Below are 27632 nucleotides of genomic sequence, written 5' to 3' on the forward strand. Positions count from 1 at the left end.
GAGTGTGATTGCTGGATCTATTTTTAGTTCTTTAAGGAATCTCCACACTGTTTTCCATAGTGGTTGTACTAGTTTACCTTCCCACAGACAGTGTAAAAGTGTTCCTTTTTACTACATCCATGCCAACATTTATTAGTTTTTGATTTTTTGATTATGGCCATTCTTGCATGAGTAAGGTGGTATCACATTGTGGTTTGGATCAGGCATTTCCCTGATCATTAGTGATGTTGAGCATTTTTCCATATGATTTTTGGCCATTTGTGTATCTTCTTTTGAGAATTGTCTATTCATGTCCTTAGCCCACCTTTTGATGGGATTTTTTTTCTTGCTGATTTGAGTTCCTTGTAGCTTCTGGATATTAGTCCTTTGTCAGATGTACAGATAGCAAAGATTTCCCCCTACTTTGTGAGCTGTCTGTTTAGTCTGCTGATTATTTCTTTTGCTGTGCAGAAGTTTTTAGTTTAATTAAGCTCCATCTATTTATCTTTGTTTTTGTTGCATTTGTTTTTGGGTTCTTGGTCATGAAGTCTTTGCCTAAGCCAATTTTAAAAGAGTTTTTCCAGTGTCGTATTCTAGAATTTTTATGGTTTCAGGTGTTAGATCTAAGTCTTTGATCCATCTTGAGATGATTTTTGTATAAGGTGAGAGATGAGGATCCAGTTTTATTCTTCTACATGTGGCTTGTCAATTATCCTAACACTATTTGTTGAATAGAATGTCCTTTTCCACTTTATGTTTTTGTTTGCTATGTCAAAGATCAGTTGACTGTAATCATTTGGCTTTATTTCTGGGTTCTCTACTCTGTTCCATTGGTCTATATGCCTGTTTTTATACCAGTACCATGCTGTTTTCATGACTAGGGCTTTATAGTATATTTTGAAGTTGGGGTATGTAATGCCTTTGATTTATTATTTTTACTTAGTCTTGCTTTGGTTATGCAGACTCTTTTTTTGTTCCATATGAATTTTAGGATTTTTTTTTCCAGTTCTGTGAAGAGTGATGGTGGTATTTTAATGGGAATTGCATTGAATTTGTGGATTGCTTTTGGCAGTAGGGTTATTTTCACAATATTGATTCTACCCATCCATGAGCATGGATGTGTTCACGTTTGTTTGTGTCATCTATGATTTCTTTCAGCAGTGTTTTGTAATTTTCCTTGTAGAGGTCTTTCATCTCCTTGGTTAAGTATATTCCTAAATATTTTATTTTATTTATTTTTTCAGCTGTTGTTAAAAGGGCTGAATTCTTGATTTGATTATCACTGATCACAGTTGGTGTATAGCAGGGCTATTAATTTGTGTACACTAATTTTGTATCTTGAAACTTTGCTGAATTAATTTACCAGTTCTAGGAGCTTTTTGGTGGAGTCTTTGGGGTTTTCCAGGTATACCATTATGTCATCTGCAAACAGCGACAATTTGACTTCCTCTTTATCAATTTGATACCCTTTATTTCTTTCTCTTGTTCAGTGTGCTGGCTAGAACTTTCAGTACTATGTTGAATATAATGGTGAAAATGGGCATCCTTGTCTTGTTCCAGGTCTCAAGGAAATGACTTCAACTTTTCCTTATTCAGTATAATGTTGGCTGTGGGTTTATAATAAATGGCTTTTATTACCTTAAGGTGTGACCTTTCTATGCCGATTTTGCTAAGGGTTTTAATCATAAAGGGACGCTGGATTTTGTCAACTGCTTTTTCTGTGTCTATTGAGATGATCATGTGATTTTTGTTTTAAATTCTGTTTATGTGGTGTATCACATTTATTGACTTACTGATGTTAAACCATCCCTGCATCCCTGATATGCAACCCACTTGATCATGGTGGATTATCTTTTTTGATATGCTGGTGGATTCAGTTTGCTAGTATTATGTTGAGGATTTTTGCATCTATATTCATCAGAGATATTGGTTTGTAGTTTTCTTTTTTGTTATGTCCTTTGCTAGTTTTGGTATTAGGGTGATACTGGCTTCATAGAATGATTTAGAAAGGATCCCCTCTTTCTCTATCTTTTGGAATAGTGTCAGTAGGATCGGTACCAATTCTTCTTTGAATGTCTGATAGAATTCAGCTGTGAATCTGTCTGTTCCTGGACTTTTTTTGTTAGCAATTTTAAATTGCCATTTCAATCTTGCTACTTTTCATTGATTTGTTCAGAGTTTCTATTTCTTCCTGGTTTAATCTAGGAGGGCTGTATATTTCCAGAAATTTACCAGTCTCCTCTAGTTTTCTAGTTTATGTATATAGAGGTGTTCATGGTAGCATTGAATGATCTTTTGTATTTCTGTGGTATCCATTGTAGTATCGTTTGTTTTGTTTCTAATTGAACTGATTCTTTACTTGGGTTATCTCACTAATAGTCTATCAATTTTATATATCTTTTCGAAGAGCCAGCTTTTTGTTTCATTTATCTTTTGTATTTTTGTTTGTTTGTTTCAATCTCATTTAATTCTGCTCTGATTTTGTTATTTCTTTTCTTCTGCTGGGTTTGGGTTTGGTTTGTTCTTGTTTCTCTAGTTCCTTGAGGTGTGACTTTAGGTTCTCTATTTATGTTGTTTCAAAATTTTTGATATAGGCATTTAATGCTATGAACTTTCTTCTTAGTACTGCCTTTGCTGTATCCCAGAGGTTTTGATAGGTTGTGTCACTACTATCATTCAGTTCAAAGAATTTTAAAATTTCCATCTTGATGTCATTGTGGACACAATGATCATTCAAGAGAAGGTTATTTAATTTCTATATATTTGCATGGTTTTGAAGGTTCCTTTTGAAGTTGATTTCCAATTTTTATTTTTATTTTTTGAGATGGAGTTTCTCTCTTGTCACCCAGGCTGGAGTGCAATGGCACAATCTCAGCTCACTGCAACCTCCACCTCCCAGGTTCAAGTGATTCTCCTGCCTCACCCTCCCAAGTAGCTGGGATTACAGGCATGCACCACCATGTCCAGCTAAATTTTGTATTTTTGGTAGAGATGGGGTTTTGCCCCATGTTGGTCCAGCTGGTCTTGAACTCCTGACCTCAGATGATCCACCAGCCTTGGCCTCCAAAAGTGCTGGGATTACAGGCATGAGCCACTGCACCTGGTTGATTTCTAATTTTATTCCATTGTGGTCTGAGAGATAGTAATTGCTATAATTTCTTTTTCTTAAATTTGTTGAGACTTGTTTTATGGCCTATCATATGGTCTATCTTGGAGAATGTTGCATGTGCTGATGAATAGAATGTATATTCTACAGTTGTTGGGTAGAATGTTCTGTAAATATCTGTTAAGTCCATTTATTCTATGGTATTGTTTAAGTGTTTCTTTGTTGACTTTCTGTCTTGATGACCTCTCTAGTGCTGTCAGTGCAGTACTGAAGTCCCCACTGTTACTGTGCTGCTATCTATCTCATTTTTTAGGTCTAATAGTAATTGTTTTATAAATTTGGGAGTTCCAGTGTTAGGTGCACATATATTTAGGGTTGTGATATTTTCCTATTGGACTAGTCCTTTTATCATTTTATAATGTCCTTCTTTGTCTTTTTAAACTGCTGTTGTTTTAAAGTTTGTTTTGTCTGATATAAAAATAGCAACTCCTGCTCACTTTTGGTGTCCATTTGCATGGAATATCTTTTCCACCCCTTTACCTTAAGTTTATGTGAGTCCTTAGGTGTCAGATGAGTCTTTTGAAGACAGCAGGTACTTGGTTGGTAAATTCTTACCAGTTCTGCATTCTATGTCTTTCAAATGGAGCATTTAGGGCATTTACATTTAACGTTAGTATTGAGACGTGAGGTACTGTTCTATTCATTGTGCTATTTGTTGCCTGAATACCTTGGGTTTTCTTTCATTTTGTTGTTGTTTTTTTAGGTTCTGTGAGATTTATGCTTTATGGAGATTCCATTTTGGTGTATTTCGAGGATTTGTTTCAAGATTTAGAGCTCCTTTTAGCAGTTCTTGTAGTGCTGGCTTGGTAGTGGCAAATTCTATTAGCATTTGTTTGTCTGTAAAAGACTGTATCTTTCCTTCATTTATGAAAGCTTAGTCTTGCTGGCTACAAAATTCTTGGCTGAAAATTTTTTGGTTTAAGGAGGCTAAAGATAGGACCCTAATCTATTCTAGCTTGTAGGGTTTTTGCTGAGAAATCTGCTATTAATCTGATAGGTTTTTCTTTATAGGTTACCTGATGTTTTTGCCTCATACCTCTTAAGATTCTTTTTTTTGTCTTGATTTTAGATAATCTGATGACTATGTGCCTAGGTAGTGATCTTTTTGCAATGTATTTCCCAAGTGCTTTTTGAGCTTCTTGTATTTGGGTGTCTAGATCTCTAGCAAGGCTAGGGAAGTTCTCCTCAATTATTCCCTCAAATCTGTTTCCAAACTTTTAGATTTTTCTTCTTCCTTGGGAACACTAATTATTCATAGGTTTGGTCATTTAACATAATCCTGAACTTCTTGGAGGCTTTGTTTATCTTTAAAATTTTTTTTCCTTTGACTTTGTCAGATTGGGTTAATTCGAAAGCCTTGTCTTCAACATTTGAAGTTCTTTCTTCTATTTGTTCAATTCTATTGCTGAGATTTTCCAGTGCATTTTGCACTTCTCTAAGAGTGTCCATTTCTAGAAGTTGTGATTGTTTTTTATTTATCCTACCTATTTCATTGGAGATTTTTCCGTTCATATCCTGTATCATTTTTTTTTTGATTTCTTTAAGTCTGACTTTACCTTTGCTGGTGCCTCCTTGATTGGCCTAATAGTCAACCTTCTGAATTCTTTTTCTGGCAATTCAGTGATTTCATCTTGGTTTGGATCCATTGCTGGTGAGCTAGTGTGATCTTTTGGAGGTGTTAAAGGTCCTTGTTTTGCCGTATTAATAGAATTGTGTTTCTGGTTCCTTCTCATTTGTGTAGACTATGTCAGAGGGAAGATCTGGGACTCAAGCGCTGCTCTTCAGATTCTTTTGTCCCACAGGGTGCTCCCTTGATGTGGTGCTCTCCCCTTTTCCCCAGGGATGGGACTTTCTGAGAGCTGAACTGCAGTGATTATTTCTCTTCTGGACCTAGCTACCCAGCAGAGCTACTGGGCTCTGGGCTGGTACTTGGGAGTATCTGCAAAGAGTCCTATGATATGATCCATCTTCAAATCTCTTGACCATGGATACCAGCACTTGCTCCAGTAGAGGTAGCAGAGGAGTGAAGCGTACTCTGTGAGGGTCCTTGGTTGTATTTTTGTTAAGTGTGCTGGTTTTGTTGGCCTCCAGCCAGGGTGTGGCACTTTCAAGAGCACATCAGCTGTGGTAGTACAGGCAGGATCAAGTGGTGGGTGGGGCCATGGAACTCCCACAAAATTATGTCCTTTTTCTTCAGCTACCAGGGCCAGTAGAGAAAGACCATCAGGTGGGGGCAGAGTTAGGTGTGTCTGAGCTCAGGCTCTTGTTGGGCTGGGCTGGCTGTAGCTGCTGTGGGAGATGGGTGTGTGGATCCTAGGCCAATGGAGTTATGTTTCCAGGAGAATTATCGCAGCCTCTGCTGTCTCACACAGGTTGCCAGGGAAGTGGGAGAAAGCCAGCAGCCCACAGGCCTCACCCAGCTCTCATGCAACCCACAGCACGAAAGGCTGGTCTTACTCCAACTGTGCCCCCACAACAGCACTAAGTTTATGCCCAGGCAGCCAGTGAGCAGGGCTAGGAACTTGCCCCAGGCTACAAGCCTCCCAGCTGAGAAAGCAAGCTGACTCATAGTTCCTTGGCTGTCCCATGGACCCTGCAGCAACAATCCACTTCCTTCAAAGGGTCTGTGGATTCCCTTGGCTTTCTTGGCATGTTCCTGTGGTAGTTCTTGGAGCAAAAGTTCACGATGTGGGTCTCCATGTGCTGCTCTCTCTGTTGAAGTGGGAGCTGCAAGTTAGTTTTGCCTCCTATTTGCCATTTTCCTGCCATCCCCAAGATGTAGTCTTTTATCCTTTACCCCCTCCCACTCATCCCTCCAAGTCCCCAAAGTTCATTGTATAACTCATGCCTTTGCATCCTCATAGCTTAGCTCCCACTTATAAGTAAGAACATACGATATTTGGTTTTCCATTCCCGAGTTACTTCACTTAGAATAACGGCATTCAGCCCCATCCAAGTTGCTGCAAAATACATTATTTTGTTCCTTTTCATGGCTGAGTAGTATTCCATGGTGTACATATATACTACATTTTCTTTATCCAGTCATTGGTCGATGGGCACTTAAGTTGGTTCCATATCTTTGCAATTGTGAATTGTGCTGCTGTAAACGTGTGTCCAAGTGTCTTTTTAACATAATGACTTCTTTCCTTTTGGGTAGATCCCCAGTAGTGGGATTGCTGGATCAAATGGTAGTTCTCCTTTTAGTTCTTTAAGGAATCTCTAAACTGTTTTCCATTGTGATTGTACTAATTTACATTCTCATGCTGATTTTATTTAACTTGCAATGGAAGCCACTGTAGTGCCTCAAGCAGGAGAGTGAAGAAAAATGATATATGTCAATTTGGCTGCTCTGTGAAAAATGGATTATAGGGAGATGAGAATGGAAGCAAGGAGATAAGTTCTGAGGCTTCTTCCGCTGTCTCATAGAGAGATGATGGTGATCTTTGCTCGTGTAATGGAAGTAGAGTTGGAGATAAATGGATAGACTTAGAATATATTTTGAAAGTAGAACTGATAGGATTGGCTGAGAGGGTAGATGTTGTTGGGTGAGGAGAAGGAAGGAATCAAGGAGACTTCTATGTTTTTGGTTTGAGCAACCGGATGAAGGGAGGTGGCATTTCCTGAGAAGAATGAAGGAATAACATGTTTTGGAGTGATGACATCTAGAATTAATTACAGATGAATAGCTGTGAGAAAAAGGATAGCATGATAAATATAATACGCCTCTTGAAATCTCTGTTGATGGTTCTCCTTTCTTTACTAGGTAGTCATTAGATTTTTTTCTGTTTTTACCATTTTAAAAATTATTTAAAAATTTTTTTTTTGTCAGTACATAGTAGGTGTATATATTTTTAGGGCGCATAGGATGTTTTGATAAAGGCATGCAATGTGAAATAAGCACATTTTGGAGAATGGGATATCCCTCCCCTCAAGAATTTATCCTTTGGGTTACAAACAATTCAATTACATTCTTTATTTTAAAATATACAATTAAGTTATTATTGACTATAGTCACCTTATTGTACTATCAAATAGTAGGTCTTATTCTTCTGATTTTTTTTTGACCCATTAACCATTGCCACCTCCCTCCCTGAGTCCCCCACTACCCTAGTAGGTAATCATTTGAGATGGATACTTAGGGTTGGGCAGTGCATTATCTGACTCGCTCATGACCTAAGAGAGGACCTCGTAAAGGGGGCTGTGCTCCTGGGCCTTGACCTTTCCAGTACAGCAAGGGTGTTACATCATTCATAACTAGGTTAAAATAGGCTGACCACTTCTTCAATATGTTGAAGGCCCCTCTATATCCCTCTGTGTGATTCATTTTCCCATGCAAGAGTAAACACTATCCTGAGTATTGTGATTTTTTTTAGCAATTTCATGAATTCCTTTCTATTGTTACCATATATGACAGATCCCTAGACAATATTTTTTTCTATATGACATCTGATGTATGTATTTTGCAACATACTTTTTTTTAAAATTTAAAATCATCTTTCTGAGATTCCTCCTTGTGGACCTATGTAGCCCTAATTCATTTATTAGGGCTGTGTAGTGTTCCATTCCACATAGCACCATTTGTTTATTCATTTTCCTGTTGATGGACAGCCAGGCTGTTTCTAACTTTTTACTATTATAAGCAGTGATTATTACAAAACTCACTTTTCAAACATCCCTCCTAACTTCCAAACTTAAGCTAGAAGTTCACAGAAGACTAATTTGAGAATGCCATATAGCAAATATCTCCTTATTTTCATGGATTAAATGTGGGAAAATGTCTAAGGAATTTTCTTTGCTGAAATAAGAATTTTGGTGGGGAGGAGTGGAGAAAAGTGGGTCACTGAAACTGCCATTGTTCACAGTCATCCTAAACTACCATTAAAACAATCCCTCAGGCACCAACTAAAGAGGTCTCTGCTGCCATCTGGCCTTTCAGGTTTGGATATAACAATGAAGGGTGGTCTAGTCTAGAAAGATCAGCTCACCTGCTCAATGAAACAGGTAAGTCTTCCTGGAATTAGTTCCAGGTTTTGAGAAACTATTATTGTTACTTTTATTTTCAGCAGGGTCATAAGCCATAGCTTAATACAGGTATTAAATTAAATTTATGACCAGCAGATGGTCATAAACTCACCTCAAAAATGCTTCACTTTGGCAGGCAGCTGCAGGGGGACCGAGCTTCTGTAACCACTCCTGTCTTTGTTTGAGAGCAATTAATTCAGTTGATTCTGAGCAACTACTCATACTCAGTATCTTCAGGGGATTCATGTTGTGTTGTAGTTCTTAGGGATGCCCCTGCTAGTAGCTTCTGTCACCTAGGGACCCACTGTTGGGGACCAGAAGACTTGGATCAAAAGGCAGAATGGGTTGTAGGGAAAAGAAAGAGAGATCAGACGGTTACTGTGTCTATGTAGAAAAGGAAGACATAAGAAATTCCATTTTGATCTGTACTAAGAAAATTGTTTTGCCTTGACATGCTGTTAATCTGTAACTTTAGCCCCAACTCTGTGCTCACAGAAACATGTGCTCTGTGGAATCAAGGTTTAAGGGATCTAGGGCTGTGCAGGATGTGCCTTGTTAACAATATGTTTACAGGCATTATGCTTGGTAAAAGTCATCGCCATTCTCCATTCTCGATTAACCAGGGGCACAATGCACTGCGGAAAGCCACAGGGGCCTCTGCCCAAGAAAGCCTGGGTATTGTCCAAGGTTTCCCCCCACTGAGACAGCCTGAGATATGGCCTCATGAGAAGGGAGAGACCTGACTGTCCCCCAGGCCGGCACCCGTAAAGGGTCTGTGCTGAGGAGGATTAGTAAAAGAGGAAGGCTTCTTGCAGTTGAGATAAGAGGAAGGCCTCCATCTCCTGCATGTCCCTGGGAATGGAATGTCTCAGTGTAAAACCCGATTATACATTTGTTCTATTCTGAGATAGGAGAAAACTGCCCTGTGGCTGGAGGCGAGATATGCTGGCAGCAATGCTGCTCTGTTACTCTTCGCTACACTGAGATGTTTGGGTGGAGAGAAGCATAAATCTGGCCTACTTACACATCTGGGCACAGCACCTTCCCTTGAACTTATTTGTAACACAGATTCCTTTGCTCACATGTTTTCCTGCTGTCCTTCTCCCCACTATCACCTTGTTCTCCTGCTGCATTCCCCTTGCTGAGATAGTAAAAATAGTAATCAATAAATACTGAGGGAATTCAGTGACTGGGGCCGGTGCGGGTCCTCCGTATGCTGAGCACCGGTCCCCTGGGCCCACTGTTCTTTCTCTATACTTTGTCTCTGTGTCTTATTTCTTTTCTCAGTCTCTCATCCCACCTGACGAGAAATACCCACAGGTGTGGAGGGGCTGGCCCCCTTCATGGGTCAGAGGGAGGTTGATTTGTGAAGCAAATTGCTTTCAACAGGCCTAGGGCCAATTTGATTTGTTTCAATGCTCCGGGGTGCTCATTTTTGTGTGAAGCATCTTTGAAATGTGAGTGTTTTTGGTTCTTAGACCAACTACGGGTGTATGGAGCAGGATAAGTAAAGGATTAACCTCTTCCGGTTATTCTTAATGATAAGCGTGCCTCCTGAGACATATCTGAGTGTCTATATGGATGTAATATCACTAAGACATTTTTTTGCCCCTTAGCCTTTTTTTAGTCTGATTACAGGCTTCCAAGGCACACCTGGCCAAGATCTAATAAAGCCAGTCAACTTAGTTCTGGGTCAGTACTATGGAGCTGTCTGTCCTGTAATAAAATGCTATGGTGCACCATTCTCTTGTTTCTGAACATAAATTGGATATTTGAGAAATGCATTAAGATTGTTTGAAATTTTGGGAATGATGTTGAGCACATTTGAAAATTTTTACCTTCTCGGTAGTTCCTGGAGGTGTTTCATGTTTTAATTGCATTCTAAATGTGGAAAAACTCCTTTAGAGCTCAGATTTGAGCCACTTCCCTCTAGTGACTCACTAAAAATTACTTTGTTTTTGGGTTTATCAGTAAAGAAAAAAAAAGGTTAAGGGTCAAGAATAAAGTGTTGCTAATTGTTTTTTGCCTTGCTGTGATTCATCACTGTATGCTACTTTTTTTTTTTTCTGAACAGGTGCAGATTTCATAACAATTTTGGAGAGTGATGCTTCTAAGCCCTATATGGGGAACAATGACTTAACCATGTGGCTAGGGGAGAAGTTGGGTTTCTATACAGACTTTGGTCCAAGCACAAGGTATCACACTTGGGGGTGAGTATACCTTGGGAATTAATCCTGAAGATAGTCCTGAAAGGCTAGGCTGCATAGGCTTGGAATGGCAAGTTGATATTGTCATACCTTTGGTGAATGTGCCCCAGTGATGCTTCCTGGGGGATGAGGAGGTGCTGGAGATATGCACATTCTGTAATTTTTCAAATGGTTTTTCTGTGGCTGGATATTTCCAGTTCTTCAGCATTATAAACCAATCAATCTAGGAGCTGAGGTTGCAGCACCAAGCATGTCTGGCCTGGATGCTGTCCTCATGGAGCTTACCTTCCAGTGTAAGACAGAAAATCAACATGTACACAAAAAAATAAATAAGATACTTCACAATCATGATAAGTGCTGTGTAGAAAAGAAACCACTGAGGGAGAATAAGTGGGTGGGCAGTGGCCATGGAAATGCTACTATAGGCAGGGTGGTCAGGAAGGTCTCTGCGAAGATAACATGGTGAGCAGGACCCAGGACCAGCCTTGGGCAGAGCTGAGGGAACAGTCAGGGTGAAGACTGAGGCAGGATCCATCTTGGTGTGCCTGGAGCATGGGGGGCCAAAGAGCAACTGGTAAGAAAGGAAGTCAAGGGTGGGTACCTGATCATAGAGGGCTCCATTTTATCCAGTTGTGATTGGAAGCCACTGGAGGATTTTAAACAGGATAGTGATCTGGAAGAACAGATTCTCAGGGGCAAGAGTGGGAGCCAGGAGGCAGAGATGATAGGTGGAATAGCACAGATGAGAGATGACAATGGGAACAGTGGAGATGGTGAGAAGAGGACAAACTCAGGAACTATTTTAGAATAGAACCAACAGAACTTACAATAGTTTAGATGTCAGGGGAGGGGAAGGAAGAATCAAGGGTGATGTCTAGGTTTTTGACCTGAGTACCCGCTAAGAGATGATACCCTTTAATGGAATAGGAACCATCAGGAGAGCTTTATGTTTGTGCTAAGTGTGAGATACCCCAAGGCAGTCAAGTCATGCCCAGTAGGCAGTTGGGTATGGCCTGGAGGGCTGAGAAGGACAGGCCAGGCTGGAGATGTACCTTCAGCTATCATCATATAGAGATAGACCTGTCTCAGAGACTCCATGAAGGTGACAGAGAATGCATCTAGCTAGGGAAGAGAAGCCTGCTAAGGACTGAGCTCTGTGGCTTAGAGTGAGGTGGAATGCCTTTTCATATGCCTATAGGACAGTTTTTCATTTCTAATTTGTAAGTTGTTACTCCATGTTCTAGCTGGCAAGATTGTACCTTCCCATATGTGTTGATTAATATTAGAATTGTTTATGCAAATGTGTTGCCAGAGTAACTGCAAATACAATGGGTTTTTTGTATTACTAATGCTGCCCTTTTCATGTGTCCATAGCACTTATTAAAACAGAGTTGATGGTGTTTCCTTAGTGACACAGTGAGACATGCTAACTATCAGATGAAACAATCTGACAAATGGACTGCCATATAAGTCTCTGCCACATTGCTTTGAATGTCCCTTGGTGGGATGTGTGCAGTGGGACACGTCCCTTTTTAATGCATTTGCTTAGTCCCAGTGCACGGTAGAATGGGACTGACAATGATGCCCATGTCTCTTTTCATTCCAATACAGGATTATGGCTTTGTCAAGATACCCAATTGTGAAATCTGAGCATCACCTTCTTCCGTCACCAGAGGGCGAGATCGCACCAGCCATCACATTGACCGTTAACATTTCGGGCAAGCTGGTGGATTTTGTCGTGACACACTTTGGGAACCACGAGTGGGTTTCTTTGGCCTACCTAATATTACACAAATGCCAAGAAATGTTATTAACAATGTACTTTGATTTCTATGAAATCACCTTTCTCATTTTCTTCTTTTTTACCTCCCAAAGTATTTCTCCCTGCGTTGCTGGTTTTAAAAATCATACAGAAGCATTTAAGATGCAGGCAGCCGTTAGTGCTGGTGTAGGGACAGGCCGTGTTAGTCTGCATTTACTGAGCTGTACAGTCAATTCCCTGTGCAGGGGCTGTCCAAAGTGCATTACTGTGTTTGCTCTTCACTCTGTGTAAGGTAAGCACTCTTAGAGCCCCATTTTGCAGGTAAAGAAACTAGGCTGAGAGAGGTCAGACAACTCATCCAACCAGGAGCAAGCACACAGCCAGGGCATAGGCAGTCCCAAACCCAGGGTTGCAAGTGCTTGCAACCACACAATAAACCAGACAACAGAAAAAGAAATTTCCTTTTCCTACAGGATTACTGCTACAAATGGAAGTACTGTTGGGATTTGAGGTTATTAAATGACATCTCTTCTCTCCCTCATGTTTTCACAAACAACAGATAGGCAGAGGAATCTGGAAGTGGGAGATCAAAATATCACTTTGAATACTGATAAGCCTATTTGGACAACCTGGCTTAAGTGCCCATATGGACTTGTGAATACATGCCTAAATATACACGAAACTGACTCCCCCTAAATGGTGGACCTACCCTGCTTGCCCTGGCAAGCGCTCTCCTTGATGGAAAGAAGAGGACGGAAAACAGCCTGTCTGCAAACTGGCAGCTTCCAAGGAGAATAGAAAAGAAGGCTTTGAGACAAGCACATGAAGTTAATTTCAAGATTATTGAATTAGAAAAGTCCTCCCAAAAAGTAAAGAATGGGGAGAGAGGCCAGTGATGGTTTTCTAAGGAAGTCCCTCTACACGCAACATGAAGAGCGGGGAGTGAGTTTTATCCCCAAAGAATAACATTTACAACCAGTGACAGTACTGAATAAATCACGAATAATCCCAGCAATATATTGTAAAAGCAAACATAAAAGTATGTAACTTATACTTGACCATACTAAACCACAATAATTTAAACATGAATATAAAGAGCTATGTGCTACGCCATTCACATGCAAGCTTTGCCTGCGTTGACACAGAGGCCACAGAACTTTAAAGAGACATACTTTAGGAAAACAACGTTGTTGTACTATAAGTTTTATTTAAACAAATTGTTGTGTCTGCCACTCTTATTTCCCTGGTTACCTCACTGTTTCTAACACTATTATGTGAATCTGTGAAAGCATATTTGAATATTTTCTTAAATAAGTCAGATCATAAATAATATAAATAAACCATCCAAATATAATTAATATGAACCATTTATGAACCAGACTCTTGCTTACCTCCTTAGAAATAAGAAGAGTATTTGGAGGATGCATGATACAGATGGTTCATATCTCTTAAAAAAGCTGTTTGAAGAAATGCTTTCTTTTTTTCCCAGTGATTTTCGTGTAGCAAGTACAGGCATTCACAAATCATTCCCATGACCTTATGTTGTACTTAACATTGGGTTTATCTTTAAAAAAAATAGGTACTTTCATGTTTAAAGGTTGCAAGTTCTCAACCTAAGAAACAGTTGAACTCCTTCCCCTTTTTCCTTTGCCTTTTTCCCCTGTCCCCTTTAACTCTCTCCAATATATCCCAAAATGTGAAGAATAGGTTTGAAAAGGAAGAGAAAGCTAAAAGAGAGCCCTAGGAATGTGCTTGGAAAAGAGGAGGGAAGGATTGCCTTTTCTCACTTTCTGTTAACCACCTACTTAAAGCTCTCTGGATAACACCATATCCTTTACTTGCTGTCTTGCTCATTTGATTCAATAATAATGACGACAATACCAGTAACAATAATAGTGAACACTTATTGATGATACATAACTCCAGGAATGAACGCAGTGTAGTTTAATGATTAAGAGCATGGGATTCCAGAACCTGGAATCAGACAATCTGGTTTGAATCCTAATTCATTAACTAGCTGTGTATCCTTTGCTGAGTTTCTTAACTACCTTGAGCTTTAGTTTTCTCATCTGTAAATCACGTGCAATAGTCCTACCTATTTCATGGGGTTCTTGTGCCCATATCACCTGAGCAAAGTACATGAATGTAGTAAGTGCTCAATTAACACTGGCCATTACTAAACCAAATCAGACAACTATGGATATAAGGTATATTGGGCAGCTTAAAAAATAATTCATTTGTCAAACATGAATCAAGCATCTGACATGTCCCAAGCACACAGCTAGACTCAGTCCTTGCTTTAGGAACCACTGCTCTGAGCCACTCCCCAGAAGTACTGTCCGGGACACTGTAGCCTCCCAACAAGCGACATAGGAAAGTTAACACGTTGAATAATTTGTGACGTGATCATGACACGTTTTATTTGTCTTTGTTTTCTACAGTACTAGATACACAAATTCTTACAGTGAATAAATATTTAGAGATTTCGTTTTCCAGTGATTATGGCACATAAATATGAAAATCCTATTAGGAATGAATAATTCCTAATGCTTGTGCATGTTATTAGCTGATTCAACAAGATTTTAAAGAGTACTGACTGCACAAATATGTCTTTTACAACCACTAAATAGGAAATAGCAGCATTTTTTAGAAGTCATTCAGGCAAACACCATAATGAAAATTGATATTATTTTAGGTAATTAACTGAGCCACTAATCACCATTTAAAGAAATCTATAACACGCATCATATACAAAGAGGAGAGAACACAGAATCCATAGTCTGACACTATGTGACATGGAACCAAACCTATGTTCCAGATTTGGTTCCGTTGCCGGTTAACCTTGGTAAGTTCCAGTTCTCGTGTCTCTGGAAATGGGATAAAATTCTCTTTTCCAGCTTACTTTATAGGGTTATTGGACCGACAAAATATTAACAGATAAGAAAACATAAAGCATATGTGAGCTCTCTTTCTTTCTGTCTGTCTTGCCCTCTTTCCTTATACATATACTTTTTACTTTTATTACTCTCACTAGGTAAGATTTATCTCCTGAGAAAATGTAAAACCAAATTCACAGATTACTTCCAGTTAGATGCTACTAAAATATATTGGATTGAAAACACTGCCTGTGGTTAGTAGCTTTGGAATTTTCTAGACCTGGATTTGAATCCTTGTTGTAGGTATCAGAAGGAACAGAATTCCCTGCAGACCTAATGAAAGAACTACTTAACAAGATGCTGGAGGGACCCATGGAACAAATAAGAGAGGCTGAGGCACTCAGACACTAGTTAACAGTGGGGAATCATTACCTGCCTTAAGGCTGGAGGAACAGGCAGAGAAAACAGTGTTCCCAGAGCCCAGTGAGACCCAGAACCAGGAAAAGGGACCACCTGGCATAGAATGCAGCTACTGCCAGAGGGACTGGGGAAGGAATCCCTGAATGTTGCTCTTCTCCCATCTTTTATTCTCCCATTGGTGCCTCCGATTGGCCAAACCTAACTGGAAACCAGCAAAGAAGGAAGTCCAGGAGATGAAATCTGCAGGGGTCAGCCTCCCAGGGCATAGAGAAAGAGAGAGGATGAATGTGGGCTGGGGAGATGAAGAATAACCGTAGGCATATTAGCCTCATTTAAAAATAGAGCTACCACCTGCCTTCTGTTGTGAGAATTCAGTAGCAAAGGGGTTTAACAAATGGCCGTTCTTTTCACTGTTTTATTTCTTGAGACATCTTTTAATAGCCCTCAGCCATTTTTATCCAACTCAGTCCTGTCTTGAGATCCTAACTCAACAAGGTTTCTCCGGTCTTCTCAGTGCTTGGTGATCTTCTATTTTTCTTTGTCGTTTTCCTCCTTAACACTCATGTATTAGCTACCTTTCTATGTAAATGCCTGTGTTTGACTACTGCCTATCTGTTCTGGGCTCCATTCCTTGCTCTTACTCTCAGCTATGCATTGCAGAGAACTGCATTTCCCACAGTCCCTTGCCTTCTGGCTTCTGGGTAGGTTTAGCCAACGGGAGGCACTAGTGCAAGGTTGGAGGGAGTAGAGAAGCGGGTGTATTTCTCTCCTTCTCTCTCTGCTTCCTCTGGTGTCTCTGGGAGGAGCTGAGTCTCTTCTGTGGCTCCAGTTCTTCTTTGTATGGTCCCGGCTCCTCTGAGAAGCCTCCTCCATTGCTACATCTCCCACTAGTCAGTGCTGGCTTCTGGACTCTGATAATGTCACCTCCTCTTGTTTTCCCTGTAGCTGTAGAGGTGGTACTGGTTTCTTATTGTTATTAATCTCTGATTGCCTCATTGACTCCTATCTGGCTTCTCATCACCTAGATAACCAATTCCCTATATTAAATTCACTTTGTTTGAAACATCTAGGGTGTTTCTGTTTTCCTGGCTGGATCACGTAAAATATGATGTCCTATTTTCCCCCAAACAGACTGACTCTAAACTCCCCAGAAGCTTGATGTACCCACCTAAGTATCTCAGTAATAGGTTTACAGTGCTTAGCATAATAAAAGCACCATGTTCAGCCGGTGTTTGAGCAGGAGAACCAAGGAGGCTTTCAGAAAGTGTTCAGTTGGGCTGGGCACAGTGGCTCATGCCTGTAGTCCCAGCACTTTGGGAAACAAGGTGGGTGGATTGCATGAGGCCAGGAGTTCAAGACCAGCCTGCCCAACATGCAAAACCCTGTCTCTACTAAAAATACAAAAATTAAGTTGGGCATGGTGGTGTGCACCTGTCATGCCAGTTACTCAGGAGGCTGAGGCAGGAGAATTGCATGAATCCAGGAGGTGGAGGTTCCAGTGAGCTGAGATTGTGCCATTGCACTCCAGTCCGGGTGACAGTGTGAGACTCTGTCTCAAAAAAAAAAAAAAAAAAAGTGTTCAGTTGAAGGAGCTTAGGTTACATAAGCCTGATGGGCTCTGTGAATGTCAGGATTCTTCATCTTACCAGTATTCCTGGCTCTTTTTACTTTTTTAAACTACTAATTCTTTAGCTGTAATACTGATGGTGAGTTATCACATTAGTGATTTCATTTCTTCTGATGAAAAGTTGAACAAATGCTGTATTTAGAGTAGATCTTTAAATTGACTTGACTCCAAATGATTTGTGAAGAAAGGTCATGTTCTTAGCCAAATGTCTGTCAGCCTATTCATTTGAAGCGCTGTATCTAGGTCTTGTTCATTTGTATAATGTTAAGACAGTTGCCCGAGTAGGGATGACTCTGGGCTTCTTCACTATATGCAGATAGTCTTTGGCAACTTAGGTACCTAAGACTTTTTAAAGTTTGTTTTACAAATACAATAAAGGATCATATTTTTACCGTTTTTAGAGATGACCTCGACAGGAAACTGCAGGCTATTGCTGTTTCAAAACTACTGAAAAGTAGCTCTAATCAAGTGATATTTCTGGGATATATCACTTCAGCACCTGGCTCCAGAGATTATCTACAGCTCACTGAACATGGCAATGTGAAGGTAACATAATCTTAATAGGATTTCTAATTTATTAAGTAAAACACTTCTTTTTCTTTCATGTTTTTTAAAAAAACCAACCTCACCTAACAATTTAATGTGCAGTCTGAGTATCTACTGCTGCCTAGAAAATCAGCACAAAACATGTGAGCTTAAAACAACAGCGATCATCTATTTGCTCATGAATCTGCAATGTGGACAGGGCTCAATAGGGGTAGCTCATCTGTGTTCCATGCAGGGTCAGCCAGGTGTCTCAACCAAGGACTGGAGGATCTACTTCATAGATGATTTATATGTCGCAAGTTATGCTTTAGGCTTGGGACCCTGGTTCCTCACCATGGGCTACTTGGGCTTCCTCCCTACATGGTACTGGCTTTCAGTCGTGAATATCCCAAGAGAACCAGAAAAAGTCTCTTTTGCTTTGTATGGTATAGCCTTGTAAGTCATATACTGTTACTTCCACTGTCATCACAAGTCTGATCACATTAAATTCTTGATGGGAGGAATATCCAAACCACATGATAAGAATACAAATGGAAAGTGAGATTTTGTTGTAGCCATGTTTAGAAAACACAATCTGCCACATTATGAAAGTTAATTATGGGGCTGGGTGTGGTGGCTCACGCCTGTAATCACAGCACTTTGGGAGGCTGAGGCGGGTGGATCACGAGGTCAGGAGATCGAGACCATCCTGGCTAACATGGTGAAACCCCATCTCTACTAAAAATACAAAAAATTAGCCGGGCGTGGTGGCAGGTGCCTGTAGTCCCAGCTACTCGGGAGGCTGAGGCAGGAGAATGGCAGGAATCTGAGAGGTGGAGCTTGCAGTGAGCCGAGATCGCACCACTACACTCCAGCCTGGGTGACAGAGCGAGACTCTGTCTCAAAAAAATATATAAATAAATTAAATTAAATAAATAAATAAATAATAACTAAATAAAAATAAAAAAAAGAATTGAGAGTAAAACAAAATGAAATGCCCCACAGAGAGAATGGCTAATTAGCCAACAGGGCCACAGCAGATGACACTGAATTACTCTACCTTTTCAGGTCTAAAACACTTGAATTTGTCAGTGTACCAGAATATAATCATGTTCTGGGGAACTGCCACACAAATCAAATTCTCAGGAGACTGATATATATATATATATATATATATATATACTATAATGCCAAATGAATTAATTTAGAATGAGAAATATGATTGTTATGTTTAGTTATGCCCTATGCAGATGTCTTGGTCCCTTTCATTCTGTTTTCAACTTCATGTCTTGAGATAATATCTGCAGAGAAAAAAGCTTATCCGTCTTATGTTGATTTTACTACTTTAACTCTTCTTAGGGTGTAATATTATTTACAGAGTTTGGAAGACAGGTGAAATAGCATGGCATGATGAGAGTTTTCTGCATGTGACAGAAAATAACAGAGAGTGTATTTCTTTTTTTTTTTTAAATTTTATTATTATTATACTTTAAGTTTTAGGGTACATGTGCACAATGTGCAGGTTAGTTACATATGTATACATGTGCCATGTTGGTATGCTGCACCCATTAACTCATCATTTAGCATTAGGTATATCTCCTAATGCTATCCCTCCCCCCTCCCCGCACCCCACAACAGTCTCTAGAATGTGATGTTCCCCTTCCTGCGTCCATGTGTTCTCATTGTTCAATTCCCACCAATGAGTGAGAATATGCGGTGTTTGGATTTTTTGTTCTTGCGATAGTTTGCTGAGAATGATGGTTTCTGGTTTCATCCATGTCCCTACAAAGGACATGAACTCATCATTTTTTATGGCTGCATAGTATTCCATGGTGTATATGTGCCACATTTTCTTAATCCAGTCTATCATTGTTGGACATTTGGGTTGGTTCCAGGTCTTTGCTATTGTGAATAGTGCCACAATAAACATACGTGTACATGTGTCTTTATAGCAGCATGATTTATAATCCTTTGGGCATATACCCAGTAATGGCTGGGTCAAATGGTATTTCTAGTTTTAGATCCCTGAGGAATCGCCATACTGACTTCCACAATGGTTGAACTAGTTTACAGTCCCACCAACAGTGTAAAAGTGTTCCTATTTCTCCACATCCTCTCCAGCACCTGTTGTTTCCTGACTTTTTAATGATTGCCATTCTAACTGGTGTGAGATGGTATCTCATTGTGGTTTTGATTTGCATTTCTCTGATGTCCAGTGACGATGAGCATTTTTTTCATGTGTCTTTTGGCTGCATAAATGTCTTATTATTTTTTTTTAATTTTTTTTCTTTTTATTACTATTATTATTATTATTATTATACTTTAGGCTCTATGGTACATGTGTGCAACGTGCAGGTAAGTTACATATGTATACATGTGCCATGCTGGTGCGCTGCACCCACCAACTTGTCATCTAGCATTAGGTATATCTCCCAATGCTATCCCTCCCCCCTCCCCCCACCCCACAACAGTTCTTTTGAGAAGTGTCTGTTCATATCCTTTGCCCACTTTTTGATGTGGTTGTTTTTTTCTTGTAAATTTGTTTGAGTTCATCATAGATTCTGGATATTAGCCCTTTCTCAGATGAGTAGGTTGCGAAAATTTTCTCCCATTTTGTAGGTTGCCTGTTCACTCTGATGGTAGTTTCTTTTGCTGTGCAGAAGCTCTTTAGTTTAATTAGATCCCATTTGTCAATTTTGGCTTTTGTTGCCATTGCTTTTGGTGTTTTAGACATGAAGTCCTTGTCCATGCCTATGTCCTGAATGGTATTGCCTAGGTTTTCTTCTAGGGTTTTTATGGTTTTAGGTCTAACGTTTAAGTCTTTAATCCATCTTGAATTAATTTTTGTATAAGGTATAAGGAAGGGATCCAGTTTCAGCTTTCTACATATGGCTAGCCAGTTTTCCCAGCACCATTTATTAAACAGGGAATCCTTTCCCCATTGCTTGTTTTTCTCAGGTTTGTTAAAGATCAGATAGTTGTAGATATGCGGCATTATTTCTGAGGGCTCTGTTCTCTTCCATTGATCTATATCTCTGTTTTGGTACCAGTACCATCCTGTTTTGGTTACTGTAGCCTTGTAGTATAGTTTGAAGTCAGGTAGCGTGATGCCTCTGGCTTTGTTCTTTTGACTTAGGATTGACTTGGTGATGCAGGCTCTTTTTTGGTTCCATACGAACTTTAAAATAGTTTTTTCCAGTTCTGTGAAGAAAGTCATTGGTAGCCTGATGGGGATGACATGGAATCTATAAATTACCTTGGGCAGTATGGCCATTTTCACGATATTGATTCTTCCTACCCATGAGCATGGAATGTTCTTCCATTCGTTCGTATCCTCTTTTATTTCATTGAGCAGTGGTTTGTAGTTCTCCTTGAAGAGGTCCTTCACATCCCTTGTAAGTTGCATTCCTAAGTATTTTATTCTCTTTGAAGCAATTGTGAATGGGAGTTCACTCATGATTTGGCTGTCTGTTTGTCTGTTATTGGTGTATAAGGATGCTTGTGATTTTTGCACGTTGATTTTGTATCCTGAGACTTTGCTGAAGTTGCTCATCAGCTTAAGGAGATGTATTTCTTTATGTAAAAGTGTGGGCAGGTGAATCAGCCCTGGAATGGCACTCTGTGGTGTTTGGAATCTGAATTCTATCTTGTGGTTCCATTTGACAAAGCCTCTATTCCCAAACCAGCAGCCTTTAGGTTCTAGTTAGCAGGATAGAGGAAGGGATAAAGAAGGGGCCAAGAGCATATGCCAGTTCTTCTAAAGGCAAGTCCCAGAAACTGATCTGTAACACTTCTACTTATATTTCACTGGCAGAAATTTAGTCTAATGGCCATACCTTGCTGTACAGAAAGTTGAGAGGTGCAATGTTTAGTCCTCATGGCCATATTCACAGCTAAAATACCATAATTTTGGAAGAAGGGCAAGGCAGATATTAGGAAGATGAGTTAGTCTCTGTATTTTTTGGATAGGCAGAAATTAGAGTGTTAAAACAACAGCAGTCGTCTATTTGCTCATCAATCTGGAGTTCAGACAGGGCTCAATGGGGATAGCTCATGTCTGCTCCATGCAGTATCAGCTAGGAGGCTCAACTAGGGACTGGAGGACCTACTCAGTAGATGATTCACAGGTGGCAAATTGGTGTTTTGGGCTGGGGACCCGGGTTCCTCACCGTGGGCTACTTGGGCTTCCTCTCTGCCTTGCAGCTGATTTCCAATAGTGAGTATCCCAAGAGAACAAGAAAAAGACTGTATTGCCTTGTATAACTTAGCGGGGAGCCACAGATGGATCCTTGATTTCTGGGTGTGGTCAGAGGGATTATGATACTGACATTTATTTTTATAGAGAATACGAAAGGAAGAAATGTTTTACAAGGAAGATGAGTTCAGCTTTGGGCTGAGTTTGAGGCATCTGTGGGACATTAATGGAGATGTCCAATAGGCAGGTGCATATACAGATCTGGAATCCAGAAGGGCAGTGAGAACTAGAGTTACAGATTAAGGAGTGGCCACCATGTAGGGAAGCGTTGAAGCTATGGAAGTGGGTGATATTGCTAGTAATTAGAGAAGTGCAAATTAGAGTGCTAGAATTAGAGAAGTGCAAAAGGAAGACCAAATAAAGCCCCAATGAAGCCACACTGAATGTGGTTATCATGGGGGTGTAGGTGAAGGAAGAGAAGACAGATTATTTCAGGAAAGGGAGTAAGGAGAGTTCAGAAGAGGAAAACTTGGAAAGTGTGTAATCACAGAGACTGTATCAGTTATTTATCACTGTGTAACAAACCACCTCAAAACGTAGTGGCTTAAAACAGTAATAATTGAATATTCTCATGATTCTTTGGGTTGACTGGGTGGTTTTCTGTTCTTGCCTGGGTTCTCCTGTGCAGTCAGCTGATGGCTTACTTATAGCAGGAGGGTCTAAGATAGCCCCACACAGGCGTCTGGGTCCTGGTGCTGGACGTCTCTCTCTTCTCATGGTCTGTCATTATTTACTAGCCTAGATGATGCTGCATTTACCAGCTGTGTGACATTGGGCAAGTTACTTAGCCTTTCTGGGCCTCAAGTTCCACATCTGCAAAGTGGTGAGAGCGATATCTGTGGAATCATAGGGTTGTTTGAGGATGAAATAGAAGATAATATCTGCAAAGCCCTCAGACTTACATGACATATATTATGTGTGTCTGGCTGTATGTTGAAAATCAAATAAGAGAAACATGTAAGTACATGGTCTATAAAGCACAAAGGAATATTAGACAAGATGAAATTTGGCAAGTCTATGTAAAAATTGCATCCTAATAGGGCATTCTTATATTGTGTGTGTGCATGTGCACGTGAGTGTGTGTGAGGGATGTACATGGTGTTAAGGAAGGAGAATTTGATTTGATTTTCATCTAATCCTCTCTTGGTTTCCACTGTCATGATAAAAAGCTGTGTCAAAATTGGTAGTGGATTCTTATATTGCTTTCTCTAGGAGGAAGTTTATTAATGTGGAGAAGAGTTTTAATCATTAATGCTTGGATGAACAGATTTTTCTCTTAAAGAAATGAGTGTTTAAATACTGCAGTCTTCAAACTTTATAGCATCTTTATTTTTTAAATTTTTTTGCAAGTCTTACAGCATCTTTAAAAAATCTGATAAACAAAATGATAGATTTATTTATTATTTATTTATTTATTTAGTTTATTATTCCCAATACTAAAGTTTTCTATTTTCCCAAGACAAACCGAAACAGTGCTTCTTTATTTCCTTCATCAACATTTTAAATTTAATTTTAAAAATCTATTATAATTTTTATGTATACAAAAGGTATATGCATGTGTGTACTATAAACAACAATAAAGATTAATTGATAGACATCCATGTGTCTATCACTAAGCTTAAGAAAAAAATAAAGAATTATATAATAAATTGTGATGTATTCTTTTAGTGATCTAAAAATGTGGTTTTAATTAAATGTTAATAGTAAGATTCAGAAGTGGTGAAAAGTCAGGTTTATTTTTTATTTATAAGATGTTTAAACAGAAGAAAATGGAGATTTCTTTCTTCAGAATAAACACCTCATATTTATAGTTTTCCCAACACATGATAGAAAAGAATATGTTTCTGTTCTCTTTCTTTGATGAATAATAACCCTGGTCCCAAGCTCTCAACATCAAAAAGACTCATGATTGCTCCCCAAATGTTCTTATTTCCATGATTCAATTTAAGAAACACAGATGGAGCACCTGCTCAACGCCAGGTTTTATGCTAAGTGACAGGTTGGCTAAAAGTGATTAAGAGTCCCTCTGTGCAGGTGTGGAGGATGGAGACATAGAAACAGATACGTGGCACGATGGCATAACTAGTGTGTGTAAAGTACTGTACAGGATGACCAGTGAAAGTGTGGTCAGTGCTGCTGGGGATGAGAGACATGGACAGCTGCCAGGAGTCAGGGGCTATTTTGTAATCATTGATTTACGTAAGTCACTCTCCAGACCTCCTTCCTCTTTGTTTTCTTAGCATGTGGTACAGAAGCTAGATGGGCATACAGTAGGTGCTCAATAAATATATGTAGAATGAGCAAATAATTTGGACCAAAAAAGATCAGTAGGAGCCAGGAAGAGAAAACAGCATGTACAAAGAGATATTTATCATGTAGCTCACACATTTTTTGGCAATGTGGAATAGAGCTTTGCTTTTATGCTTTAAACATTCTCCTCTCTGCTCTTTATTAGGATATCGACAGCACTGATCATGACAGATGGTGTGAATACATTATGTATCGAGGGCTGATCAGGTGAGCACAGGGGTTTGATTTTGTTTTTAATCTATTATTACTGTGATCTTTTGGGTCTGTCCGAGAAGGAAAAACAACTTTATGGAAGCAATTAATTTTTGTTGCTTTTTATAAAAAGCAATCAATGTTTATAAACATTGATTTGACTATACAGTTTAACATCTTTTTCAAGGCATAGTCTCATAATTTACAAAAGTAGAAATAGCTAAGCAAATTAAGCTTAATTATATAAGAGGGTACTGTGTAGGCTATTAGGCATGGTGAATATGTAGCTGTCAACACATGGGAGGAATGGCACCATTTTTGAATGTATGGGTTAGTGGAAACATCATGGACCATTGGATGAGAAAGTCCTGGGCTTGAGTTCCAGCCTTGCCAGCTTCTAATCAATAATCCTGGGTAGGTTAACTAATTTGATGGGGCCATTACTATACTGTAGTGAGATCTATAGGTAAATTGTATTTAAAAAATATCATTCCACATAAAAATATTACCCAAGTATATCATATACATGCGTATGTGTGTGTATGATATACTTGGATAATACATATTTGGATACATACAGTCATGTGCTGCTTAATGATATTTTTGGTCAACAACAGACCACATCTACAATGGTAGTTGATAAGATTATAATATCATACTTTTATTGTACCTTTTCTATTTTTAGATACACAAATACTTACCATGGTGTTACAGTTGTCTACAATATTCAGTACTGTTACATGCAGTACAGGTTTGTAGCCTAGGAGCAATAGGCCATACCATATAGCTTAGGTGTGTAGTAGGCTATACCATCCAGGCTTGTCTAAGTATGCTCTATGATGTCCACACAATGACGAAATCGCTTTATGACACATTTCTTAGAATGCATTCTTGTCGTTAAGCGACGCATGACTGTGTATACATACATATGTGACCCAAAATAATACAGCTGAGATTTTAAAATTCAAATATGTAACTGTATAAATCAGTTTTGAAGGCAGTATTTGTATCAATGAAGCAAGGAACAGTTTAGTATCGAAAAAGAGGGACTAGGAGGAGGAGCCAAGATGGCCGAATAGGAACAGCTCCGGTCTACAGCTCCCAGCGCGAGCGACGCAGAAGACGGGTGATTTCTGCATTTCCATCTGAGGTACCGCGTTCATCTCACTAGGGAGTGCCAGACAGTGGGCGCAGGTCAGTCGGTGAGCGCACCGTGCGCCAGCCGAAGCAGGGGCGAGGCATTGCCTCACTCGGGAAGCACAAGGGGTCAGGGAGTTCCCCTTCCAGGGGTGACAGACGGCACCTGGAAAATCGGGCCACTCCCACCCGAATACTGTGCTTTTCCGAAGGGCTTAGGAAACGCTGCCCCAGGAGAGTATAGCCCGCACCTGGCTCAGAGGGTCCTACGCCCACGGAGTCTCGCTGATTGCTAGCACAGCAGTCTGAGATCAAACAGCAAGTTGGCAGCGAGGCTGGGGGAGGGGCGCCCGCCATTGCCCGGGCTCGCTTAGGTAAACAAAGCAGCCTGGAAGCTTGAACTGGGTGGAGCCCACCACAGCTCAAGGAGGCCTGCCTGCCTCTGTAGGCTCCACCTCTGGGGGCAGGACACAGACAAACAAAAAGACAGCAGTAACCTCTGCAGACTTAAATGTCCCTGTCTGACAGCTGTGAGGAGAGCAGTGGTTCTCCCAGCACGCAGCTGGAGATCTGAGAACGGGCTGACTGCCTCCTCAAGTGGGTCCCTGACCCCTGACCCCCGAGCAGCCTAACTGGGAGGCACCCCCCAGCAGGGGCAGACTGACACCTCACACGGCCGGCCAGGTACTCCAACAGACCTGCAGCTGAGGGTTCTGTCTGTTAGAAGGAAAACTAACAGAAAGGACATCCACACCAAAAACCCATCTGTACATCACCATCATCAAAGACAAAAAGTAGATAAAACCACAAAGATGGGGAAAAAACAGAGCAGAAAAACTGGAAACTCTAAAAAGCAGAGTACCTCTCCTCCTCCAAAGGAACGCAGTTCCTCACCAGCAACGGAACAAAGCTGGACAGAGAATGACTTTGACGAGCTGAGAGAAGAAGGCTTCAGACAATCAAATTACTCCGAGCTACGGGAGGATATTCAAACCAAAGGCAAAGAAGTTGAAAACTTTGAAAAAAATTTAGAAGAATGTATAACTAGAAAAACCAATACAGAGAAGTGCTTAAAGGAGCTGATGGAGCTGAAAACCAAGGCTCGAGAACTACGTGAAGAATGCAGAAGCCTCAGGAGGCGATGCGATCAAATGGAAGAAAGGGTATCAGCCCTGGAAGATGAAATGAATGAAATGAAGCGAGAAGGGAAGTTTAGAGAAAAAAGAATAAAAAGAAACGAGCAAAGCCTCCAAGAAATGTGGGACTATGTGAAAAGACCAAATCTACGTCTGATTGGTGTACCTGAAAGTGACGGGGAGAATGGAAACAAGTTGGAAAACACTCTGCAGGATATTATCCAGGAGAACTTCCCCAATCTAGCAAGGCAGGCCAACATTCAGATTCAGGAAATACAGAGAACGCCACAAAGATACTCCTCGAGAAGAGCAACTCCAAGACACATAATTGTCAGATTCACCAAAGTTGAAATGAAGGAAAAAATGTTAAGGGCAGCCAGAGAGAAAGGTCGGGTTACCATCAAAGGGAAGCCCATCAGACTAACAGCGGATCTCTCGGCAGAAACCCTACAAGCCAGAAGAGAGTGGGGGCCAATATTCAACATTCTTAAAGAAAAGAATTTTCAACCCCAAATTTCATATCCTGCCAAACTAAGCTTCATAAGTGAAGGAGAAATAAAATACTTTACAGACAAGCAAATGCTGAGAGATTTTGTCACCACCAGGCCTGCCCTAAAAGAGCTCCTGAAGGAAGCGCTAAACATGGAAAGGCACAACCGGTACCAGCCACTGCAAAATCATACCGAAATATAAAGACCATCGAGACTAGGAAGAGACTGCATCAACTAACGAGCAAAATATCCAGCTAACATCATAATGACAGGATCAAATTCACACATAACAATATTAACTTTAAATGTAAATGGACTAAATGCTCCAATTAAAAGACACAGACTGGCAAACTGGATAAAGACTCAAGACCCATCAGTGTGCTGTATTCAGGAAACCCATCTCACGTGCAGAGACACACATAGGCTCAAAATAAAAGGATGGAGGAAGATCTACCAAGCAAATGGAAAACAAAAAAAGGCAGGGGTTGCAATCCTAGTCTCTGATAAAACAGACTTTAAACCAACAA

General features: G+C 40.1%; 1 protein-coding gene across 3 annotated transcripts in view; it reads left to right on the plus strand.

Moving 5' to 3' along the window:
* The window catches only part of CWH43 (cell wall biogenesis 43 C-terminal homolog), a 90936-nt gene that overhangs the window by 35399 nt on the left and 27905 nt on the right, over positions 1–27632 (plus strand). For all 3 annotated transcript variants that reach the window (XR_008502191.2, XM_054485814.2, XM_054485815.2), the window contains 5 exons: positions 8041–8146; positions 10242–10377; positions 11986–12135; positions 17461–17605; positions 24295–24356. Coding sequence is in view for 2 of the 3 variants with exons in the window: in XM_054485814.2 (XP_054341789.1) it covers positions 8041–8146; positions 10242–10377; positions 11986–12135; positions 17461–17605; positions 24295–24356 (599 nt within the window). In the remaining variant the exon portion in view is untranslated. The remainder of the gene's footprint in view (positions 1–8040; positions 8147–10241; positions 10378–11985; positions 12136–17460; positions 17606–24294; positions 24357–27632) is intronic.

This window comes from Pongo pygmaeus, chromosome 3 (assembly GCF_028885625.2).
Source record: "Pongo pygmaeus isolate AG05252 chromosome 3, NHGRI_mPonPyg2-v2.0_pri, whole genome shotgun sequence".
NCBI lineage: Eukaryota > Metazoa > Chordata > Mammalia > Primates > Hominidae > Pongo > Pongo pygmaeus.